The 10,071-nt window shown below is 39.6% G+C and overlaps 1 protein-coding gene across 3 annotated transcripts; it reads right to left on the reverse strand.

The window, feature by feature from the left end:
* Positions 1 to 256: 256 nt before the first annotated feature.
* On the reverse strand, positions 257 to 9,053 carry mepcea (methylphosphate capping enzyme a). 3 transcript variants are annotated; one of them, XM_084115660.1, is made up of 5 exons: positions 8,653 to 9,053; positions 5,153 to 7,070; positions 4,032 to 4,250; positions 1,466 to 1,589; positions 257 to 1,377 (listed from the first exon to the last, which is right to left on the reverse strand). In XM_084115660.1, exons 2-5 carry the CDS (start codon positions 7,037 to 7,039, stop codon positions 1,325 to 1,327), a joined length of 2,283 nt encoding a protein of 760 aa, XP_083971786.1. In that variant the 5' UTR covers positions 7,040 to 7,070; positions 8,653 to 9,053; the 3' UTR covers positions 257 to 1,324. The 3 variants fall into 3 exon arrangements, with proteins under 3 accessions (XP_083971786.1, XP_083971785.1, XP_083971787.1); XM_084115659.1 differs by having other exon boundaries at positions 8,500 to 9,053; XM_084115661.1 differs by lacking the exon at positions 8,653 to 9,053 and adding an exon at positions 8,391 to 8,542.
* Positions 9,054 to 10,071: the final 1,018 nt, after the last annotated feature.

The raw sequence follows: 10,071 nt of genomic DNA on the forward strand, positions 1-10,071 counted from the left end.
AATAAACACTTAAAATTATTATTGAGATAATAGTTGACCCATTAGAGACAGCATCAGGACCACTAGTCGAAGTAGAGTCGTGTTCCACAAGTATATTATAGTTTGGCATTGGCATAATGCGCCATTTTATCTCATAAAATTTTTAACTTTTGAATTTTAAAAGCGAATTTCCAGAATAATCAACTAGGAAAACATGTTTAGGTCTTGAATACATTTTTTAAATAAAAATAAAAAACACAGCCCGGTATTACAAATACATGTTATTTTGTAGTTTATTTTTCAATTTCGTCGAGTCCTTTGAATCAAAAGGACCCTTTTCAGAGATACACCAACTTTACATTTGCACGTCAAAATACAAATGTGGGAGACAAATTTGTTCTCTCGTTTTAGTGCAAACTTTTAAATATGAATAAAACCAACAACAACAAGGTTACCTCAGTGGCGACAAGAACTCTGGACAAACAATTTACAAAATGTACATCAGTTTGTTAAACTTTTTAACAGTTGGAGAATCAGAACAGAACTTTTTATTAGAGACATTGGATCAGTAAACACTTTGTCATAGCAAATCAGCTAACCTGCAGCTTCAAAACTTTCAAGGACGAAATATGATCCTGTTAGAAAATTGAGATATTGGCTTTTGTTACTAGAAGTGGCAGCCATGTCTGTCTGTAAAACTGCTGATGAGAGACAGATGTCAAAAGCTTCCTATGATAATAACCATGTTTTGCGCAAAACTAAAAGGAAATATTAAGTACATGACAGCAACAACAAAAGAGCAAAAATCGGAAAACTGAAAATTTGTAACATGCTCTTTCCTTTTGAGGAAAAATAAAATGCAAACTTAACCACCAAACATTTTAATTCTTAGATGGTCTTTTGCCAGTTGTGCGTAGACGGAGTTGCTCAAGAATTTACATTTTTGGGAATTTCATTTCAAATGAAAAACAAATGGTGTTTAACAGGATTTACTTGGGATTTGATTTAATTGAATTTAACTTTGTGCTTCTTCGCATGAACGTCATCCTTTATGAGAGATCATCTTGCTTGAATCGGGAAAAACTGATATGTGGCTAAAATTCTACAGTTGAGTCCTTGGAGGGAATTTTTTTGTTGAGATTTTCCTTTGTTTTTGGAAGGAGAAAATAAAATCTTATTCAGCACCAATGAGATTCCATTTAAGAGTTCAAAATATTGAATGTCTCATCTCAATTTCAAAGAAAATGCTTAAAGTTCCCTTGACTCGTTTTCAAAATGCTGGTTGTTTTCAAATTCTTCAAATTTGTGGATTTCAAAGTCAAAGTTGGCGGTCAAACTGGTGGTGTCACTTTTGAGGCGAGGGTCCTTTGTGAAAAATGTAGATTGGTCTCTGAAAGCCTAAGGGGAAGAAAATAAAATAAATAAGTATTAACATGTACAGCACAATATCATAGGTAGGAATTGCAAAGCATTTCAAAGCTCTGACCTCTAGAGTAATTCTGTGGAGTTCCGATGAGCTCATAGCTGGAGAACCCCACATCAGCAGTCAGGTAGGAGGAGAAGTGGTCCGGTTTTAACCGAATGCCATGGTAATTCTTACAGATGTCCTCCTGAGAAAAATCAAACAAAAATTTCACTAAACAACATGTGCTCAACTTTAAGATGTCCTAAAATTACACTTCTAAAACTGACCATTTCAGCTTTAAATTCCACAAGTCATGTTCAAAACGTGTCAGTTGAATTCTGTATTATGTTGCAACGTTTCTTACAAACCATTAACCCACAATCAACAACACTGAACACTGGTGTCTTATATTGTTGTTGCATTTGTTTCATAAAAACAACGTTTTGAGGTAAATTTACTTCGCAACCATAATAATTTCTAGCTCAAGTTTGTCTTGGTGTGATATACTTGACTCAGCTGTAAGATTTGAGAAATTCTCTGGACATGGTTTTAGTTTAGCTGTGGCCCTGACCTGGAAAAACTATGTTTGTCATTTAAAGATATGGAGAATTTCCCAAATTGATTATTGCAACTCAAAGTTATTTGGAGATCATGGTCTACATTTAGTTAATGTTGCTACAGGGCTTTTAAAGGAATAGTTCACACAAAAATTTACATTTTGTCATTATTTACACGTTGTTCCAAACCTGTATGAGTTTCTTTCTTCTGTTGAACACAAAAGGATATATTTTAAAGAATGTTGGTAACCAGACAGTTGATGGACCCCATTGACTTCCATAGTATTTTTTTTTCCTACTATGGAAGTCAATGGGTGCAGTCAACTGTCTGGTTGCCAACATTCTTTAAAATATATCCTTTTGTGTTCAATAGAAGAAAGAAACTCATACAGGTTTGGAACAACGCCCAAAAGATTTTTGGTGAACTATCCCTTTAAGAGTTTAGATGATTTGGCACCACATTCCATATCCGATCTTCTCTCTGCCTCTCATGTCATCAAATACCATTTTTGTCTGTTCCAAAGTCAAGTTTAAAATGTTTTGATCCATAAAAATGCATAAAAACACCCAAAATTCGAGATAAAACGGCAAAAAAGTGCCTTAGTACAAATGAAGTAACTATAAAACATTATAGTTAAGCAATATCATAAAAGCAAGAGAGGCATTTCTCCTGAATATCAGCACAATTGCAAATGTGATACTGATTTCATACATCAGATCAACAAACAAGTTAATACTATACGGAGTATATTGCCAGTTTTTGCCTCAATTCACAATGAAATCAGTTCAAAACAAACCCACAGGAGAGCCGTTGCATGTCTCTCAGTGAGCAAACACAGTGGGGTGTTGATGCTGAATAAAGGGGCATTTTTACACCAACTGGAAAGTTTTATTTTGAAAAGTACCATTATGTTTTATATTTCTATATTCAAAACATATTTTAAAGGAACACTCCACTGTTTTTTGAAATAGGGCTTATTCACCGTCTTTCCTACATTTAGATAGGTGGGCAAACGCATTTTTGTCTCCGTGCATGCATTGTTTTAGTTTGGCAGCGCCGCTGCTAGCTTAACTTAGCATAATGAATGGAATCCTTTGTTGCCAGCTAGCATGTTGTGAGTAAAAGTGATAAAAAATAAAAAAACGAATTACTTCTTGTGGCCTGCGTATTCACAAAGAGTACAAATAGCGATGCAGATTAACACTAGGCGATTTCCTAGGCAGATATTGACTTGGGACTATATTGGGGTGAAGCACAGGCGAAGCACTGCTACTTGGGCGCAGAGATATCACACAACACCTGAAATCCCCCAACTTCCGTCAACATACCGGCGTGAATAGTAGCCGGCTATTTTTCCTACAGTAGACATAGTGAATGGTGATGAACATGGCGGATTTTGTGAGAGACGAAGAGGGTGACTTCACAGACAGTCAAGAGCCAGAACCATACATCTATGAACCAGAGTTTTCAGAAGATGAGCTGCGTGCTTTGGAAATAGAACGACAGGAGGAGGAGGTTGCGATCGCTCAACGGCCTGAGGACTTGAGGATGAGAGTCAACACAAACTGGTGGTGAGTGTGATATCTCTGCGCCCAAGTAGCAGTGCTTCGCCTGTGCTTCACCCCAATATAGTCCCAAGTCAATATCTGCCTAGGAAATCGCCTAGTGTTAATCTGCATCGCTATTTGTACTCGTTGTGAATACGCAGGCCACAAGAAGTAATTCGTTTTTTTTATTTTTTATTTTTTATCACTTTTACTCACAACATGCTAGCTGGCAACAAAGGATTCCATTCATTATGCTAAGCTAGCGGCGGCGCTGCCAAACTAAAACAATGCATGCACTGAGACAAAAATGCGTTTGCCCACCTATCTAAACGTAGGAAAGACGGTGAATAAGCCCCATTTCAAAAAACAGTGGAGTGTTCCTTTAAAATGTTAATCTCATAACATTATGCAACTGTAATTGCAGTTTAAATGCATCACAGATCATTCCACTAAACAAAATCTGATCACAAGTGGTCATGGGACACACATTTGAGAACGCCAAGTTTGAAAAACTGATGTTTTGACAAAAAAAGGGGTCTTACAGTGAGCTTCTTTCTCTTGCTGTAGGAGCTCCAGGGTTGAGGCTCCAAAATGAAGAGTCCTCCTGGCCGCAAGTGATTGTATATCCTGTGGAAGAGCCGCTTGAGTCCAGCATCACCCCAGTTCAAGTGGACCCATTTTGTCACACTCAAACATAGAATCACGTCATACTCTTCCTTTTGTATCTTCACCAACATATCACTTTCCAGCACATAGTTCCCCTGTGTAGGTTAGACAGAGTATTATGAAACAGGATAGAAAAATAGTATTTTAATACAAACATACACATTTTAAAAGTTACTGTACACCTATTTCCTTCCCTTGAAAATTATTTTGTAAGTCGTTCTAAGGGATTTTCACCTCCAAATCTCTATGATACTCTCTCATCTCTAGATGTGGCTCGGGTTACTCCATCATTGTAAGTCTATACGTTTTTTTTTTTTAACAAGGTAAGGGCTTCATGTACTTGGGATGAGTATGCAATAGCAAATACACACAGCCAAGCAGAACCTGGCGACAGACCAAAGACCTAGATCATCAGATGCCAGTTTATCTTTAGCTATGCTACAACAACTAGTTCACGTGTGTGTGTCTAACAGCACTTGAGCTTGAATGATTAAAATAAATTCTTGACACAATTGTGTGATTTAAAGAGGAGGCTTTATAAAATTCAGGTAAACAGCTAAAACTACTATGAATGACAGGATTGCATGCATCTGTCATTCACTGCATTGCATTCACTACTCAACTGGTACCATTTACTGCTGCCAAGTTCAGTCTATGCCATTGTGTTTAAATGCGTTCTAGGTGAAGAGTGCATGTTTAATGTATCAACATGTCGTATTTTGTACATTTCAAGTAATCACATTTATTTATATGGAACTTTACTGTACAGATTGTTTCAAAGCAGCTTGATAGTGATAAACTGAGAAATAACAGCGTTAATATTGCAAAATTTCATTATTCAGCTCAATTTTGATTCAATTTTACACTGTGTATATTAAACACACTTGATACAGCATTTAAAAATAGAGCTTTAGAGCTAAACTTACCAGTCAAGTAAACATGAATTCTAACACAAATGAAAATCAGCAAAAACAGAAATTAAGTTTTTCAGTCTTACCTTGACAAAGGTCACATTAGCAGGGAAATCTCCAGGAGGGAGAATGTTTGTGTCTGTCTCAGGCAAAGGGGGGCCAGCTATGGGTCCTCTTGAGATCCGGAGCGAGACAGGGAATGAATGCTTCCCATCAGGGAGACTTACCAATGCTCCATCTTCCATTTTCCCACTCCTTCCTCGCTGATCAGCCTCTGTGGATCCGCCTTTCTCTTCTTGACCAACTTCCATTCCTTCCCCGACCATGCATTTGTTCACTTTATCCGCATGCTTTGTTTTTTTCCCATCCCCATCCTCTTTCACAACAAAACTCTCTTTGTCTGTCTCCTTCCCCTGACTCTTTTCTTCCACCAAACCCTCTTCCATCCTCTCCCTCCCTTCCCCTCGATCCCTCTCCCCATTTTCCCCGGAACGTCGGGCCTGCTGCGTGTGGACCTCAGAGAGATAGTGCCGTATATTCTGCCGAGCGGCGTGTATCAATGCTCCGTCAATATCCAGGCCCACGATCCGTGCCGGACGCCAATTTTTGGCGATGGACAGCGTCAAGTGACCGGTGTTGCAGCCCAGATCCAACACAGCCTTCCCTCGGAACCACTCGGGATTAAACACGCGCATGCGAGGATCCTCGCTCAGACCTGGGTTCCGATAACCATAGTATTTATTATAGTTGCCGAACTGAAACTTCTTTTTCGGCTGGTTGTTGTTGTACTGTGGCCTCCACTGGCTCGGATTTTGCTGCGGTCTTTCTGCTGCACCGGTACGAGAGCCCGTTCCTGGGGTGTGAAAAGCCTGAGAAGGCCTTCCAGATCTCTGAGTCTGACCCCAACTTTTCACCTCATTTGCACTGTCTGCGTTCTCCAATCTGCTGCCGGCACGCCTGCGTTTGCGCTGCCTGTTTGATGGAGCATTGGTGGGGTTTGTAGATGGAGGTGCAGTTGAGGAGTCAATGGATTTCTCCTTCACCTCACCGCCATTTGTGGTTAAACTGGGCTTATCCGAACACTGAGCCTCAAGAGCTGAGTCCGATAACGTCTGGTCCTCAGGAACAAGGGCATTCACCACACTTGAACACCTTTGTTGAACCCCAGAGTGCAACTGTGTCAAGGGAAGCGTTGTTTTTCCATCATCTTGTACGGTTGCACAGCCGTTAGACTCGAGTAAATCGATCTGTGTGACTCCTTCACCAAAACCTTTCCCACATCCTCCAGTGCTTGCTCCATGGTGCTTGTTTCGATGTCTTCGCCGGCCTCCGCTACTTTTTAAGGGAGACATCAACTGACTTCTATCTCCTGCACTAAGGCAATTGAGATTGAGGGGGTCTGTGATATCTCTGGGTATCAGGATCTCTACAGGGTCTCTGTTTTTGGCGGGCAATGGCGAGGACTTGGGTGTCTCTGCATTAAGAGCCCGGTTCACCTCTTCATCCAGAAGGCTGTTAAGGTTGAGTGGGTCAAAAATGTTCCCGCCCAGCAGGAAATTGGTTGGCAGGACTGACTCGCTCTCTGAGTTGGCACGCCGTCGTCGTTTACCATAACCAGGGTGTTTGAATCCAGAACTCATAGTGTTGCGTCGCTTATTGACTTTCTGCTGTTGAGGTTTGGGCTGCTGGGTGCCATTTTGGGTTTGTGTAGACGATTCGACCCCAACATCCCCACTGTCACTCACAGCATTGTTGTCTGTGGCATTGGTTTTCTCTCGGTGCTCCACTAATGCATCACTTCTTGCCTTTTCACCACCCTCTTTGCTGAGGTTTATAACTGTGGTCTTGTCGGATGGATGGAGATCGTCAATGCTGGTAGCATTTCTAGTAAGTTCTGAGTGCTGTTGGGAAGTGGGGTCTGTTTGGCCCTCACAGGATAAAACAGTTCCTTTGTCAAATGACATCTCTATCATTTTTCAGGCTGAAGCTGGAGGAGACATGGATCTGAAATGAAAGCACAAAGCAATCATCCACAAATCCATATGCACATGCAATAATTAAAAAAATAATTACCATACATATTCAAAAGAATTGCTATTTGGCTATCCAATCCTAAAGGATTCTTTAGTGACAGTCTAATAATTCAGTCAGACGATGTATAGTCCTGTATTTGGCTATTTTGTGCAATTGGCAGATTTACTGAAATGATTCTGTCTAGTTCAGGTCCAATTTATTTAAAGGGTTAGTTCACCCAAAAAAGACAATTCTGTCATTAATTACTCGCCCTCATGTCGTTCCAAACCCGTAAGACTTTCGTTCATCTCCAGAACACAAATGAAGATCTTTTTGATGAAATCTTAGAGCTTTCTCTTCCTCAATTGACAGCTACGCAACTACCAAACAAGTTCATAAAGAGATCATAAATCTAATCAATGTGAATTGAGCAGATTAGTCCAAATTTTCTGAAGAGACTCGCAAATAAATATTGATCAGCGAACATAAACAGAAGCTCAAATGTGCTGTGTAATCAAGCGAACTCATTTGAGCTTCAGTTTACAACTGATGTGTGAGTTGATAAATGTTTATATCAGAATAAAAGCCTAAATTCAATCTGTTCATCATATAAAGCGATTGAGTCTCTTCAGAAAATTTGGATTAAACAGCTCAATTCATATGGATTAGTTTTACGATCCCTTTATGAACGTTTTGAACCATCAAAGTGGTAGTTGCGTAGCTGTCAATGGAGGGACAGAAAGCCCTCAGATTTAATCAAAAATATCATCATTTGTTTTCCAAAAATGAACAAAAGTCTTAAGGGTTTGGAACGACATGAGGGTGAGTAATTAATGATGGAATTTTCGTTTTTGGGTGAACTTTCCCTTTAATGATTTTGGTTGTTGATGTTGGCCAAATTAAGCAGTTATCCAAATTTAACATTTTTGTTTATATCTATTTGCTATCATGTAATTTTACTTGCATATCAAAAAGCAAATATAGAAAACACAATAGGTCAACCACTAATCCTAATAAAAATTATCTTTCAGGATTCCAAAAGAACTCAAAAAAATTATATATTTTAAGAGTTTCAGATTATGATTCCCAATAAGATAAATAATATTAAAAAATATATATTTTTGAAACTATTCAGTAGCAACGTTATTTCAACACAAGTAAAGTTCTGATAAGGATGACAACAAAACCTTAAGAACGGGCTTGATGGGTTATTATAACAGAAGTTAAATAGAAGTTAAACAACTTAAAATTATAAAACCTAAAGACTAATTTTTTTTTGTTGCATAAAATACGCATAAAGCTTAACGTTACCTGACGAAACACCTGTTAAACAGTTGTCAGCTCCTGACAACATCTGTCAAGTGTGCATAAAGAAAGTAAATGTTCAAGTTAGGTCAACGTTGGCAAAACGTCCACCCACCTTCAGTGTCAGCGAGTTCGCCTCCTCTCGTCTCGACACTGCTGTTATTACTGATTCTGTGTCTAAACTCCGCCTCCAAGCGTCATTTATGAATAATACATAGCACAGTAAAATCAACACGAAAAAACAGAAGAGAAAAAAAGGAAAAGATACCTAAACAGGATCAGTACTGTGTTCAGCACACAGCCCCGGGGCTCTAACTCTCTCCGCCCTCTCTTAAAGGTACACAGCCCAATGCCTGCCTCCCTCTCCAGCGGACGAAAGAAAAACCCACAACAGCTTGGTCAGTGTAAGCGACAGCTGTCCTTGCACATCCCGCACTGAAAACACCAGTGCATTAATACACACAGCTGTCCGCTGGCGTCAGATTCAGATTCAAAACAATACGGTCAGAGGACACACCCCTTAAAAATAAAGCTTATTTACGAACGAACCCCATTTTAGAATATCAGAAAAGCTGTGTGGAGTTACTGATCACAATGGTAGTTTTCTAAACCCTAACTGTTCGGCTAAATCACTCGGCTGAACTTACTAATGAGCTGCAGAATCACACTGAGAGAAACGGGGCTTTCGGTGCTTTATATATTTCGAACGCCTGATGACGTCGCGAATTGGCAGGTAAAGCAGCCAATAGCACACCGATTTTCCGGAAACCTTCGTTTCACTGTCCAATCATTGACTGTAGAGGGGCGGGATTAGCCTAGATGATTCTTTATAGGTGCCCTAGGTATGTGCCTGCGCATAAAAGTCAACTTTATTCATCGGACATCGTGAATTGTGCCGCGACCTCGTTAAACTTACCGTATATGACGCATGTTTCACTTTATTCCATTACAATAAGACGGTAGTTTTGTTCGTAAGTGTTTTTGGCTGTTGTTTACACGTTTACACTCTGCACACTTCCTCACAGGCAAGCAACAAGACGCCCCGTAGCTTTTCTATCAAGCACCCAAGAAAACGACATTTTGACAGACAGTATCCTAAACTGCACATTCTACAACTGATGACTGATTATTTATATAGTATTTACTTCCGTGGTTGCTTGCTATTTTAAGATACAAACAGAAGAATTTGGTTCCCGCCCCCGCGTGTGGTTGCTGTGCAAGGCGTACCGATCGAGCCACTGGGATTTGTAGTCCTCAGGGTTTGTAGTCCCAGCACACCCCTACTCGTGCACATTTGCGTATTATTCAAAGGCACAGATATAAGTGCAATACATATAGATTAAAAATACACTCCTATAGCTGTTTTAACAACTCACGTCATAGTTCACAGACAGTTTACCCTGTTAAAGTAAAAGCTGTGAGGGGGAGTATGAATGAACTTGGACATATGACAGTCAAGTATGTCTTTAAGATTTCCAGAAATGCCATAAGGTCAGGGTCAAAGGCAGGGTTTTATAATCACAGAGGTCCCAAATTTGAAGGGGGATCAGGGGCTCCCAGAGAAAATTTGTATCTCTCTGATATACATAGGCCTATGTGCATTTAAAGACGTTTGAAGGCCAAACAATTGGTTAACAAAGCTTTAAAACATTACAGTGGGCAGTAGATTATTTGTCAATCCCTGCTG

The sequence above is a fragment of the Abramis brama genome (genome assembly GCF_963993115.1).
Source record: "Abramis brama genome assembly, chromosome: 5".
NCBI classification, from domain to species: Eukaryota; Metazoa; Chordata; class Actinopteri; order Cypriniformes; family Leuciscidae; genus Abramis; species Abramis brama.

Bases quoted from the DNA above. Each gene is read 5' to 3' on its own strand.
- mepcea (XM_084115660.1), bottom strand. From the start codon at position 7,039: ATGATAGAGATGTCATTTGACAAAGGAACTGTTTTATCCTGTGAGGGC. The intron at 1,590-4,031 runs GTAAGACCCCTT...GATTTTTCTCAG, and splicing joins GCAAGAGAAAGAAGCTCACT to GAGGACATCTGTAAGAATTA. The intron at 1,378-1,465 runs GTCAGAGCTTTG...TCTTCCCCTTAG, and splicing joins TCCACAGAATTACTCTAGAG to GCTTTCAGAGACCAATCTAC.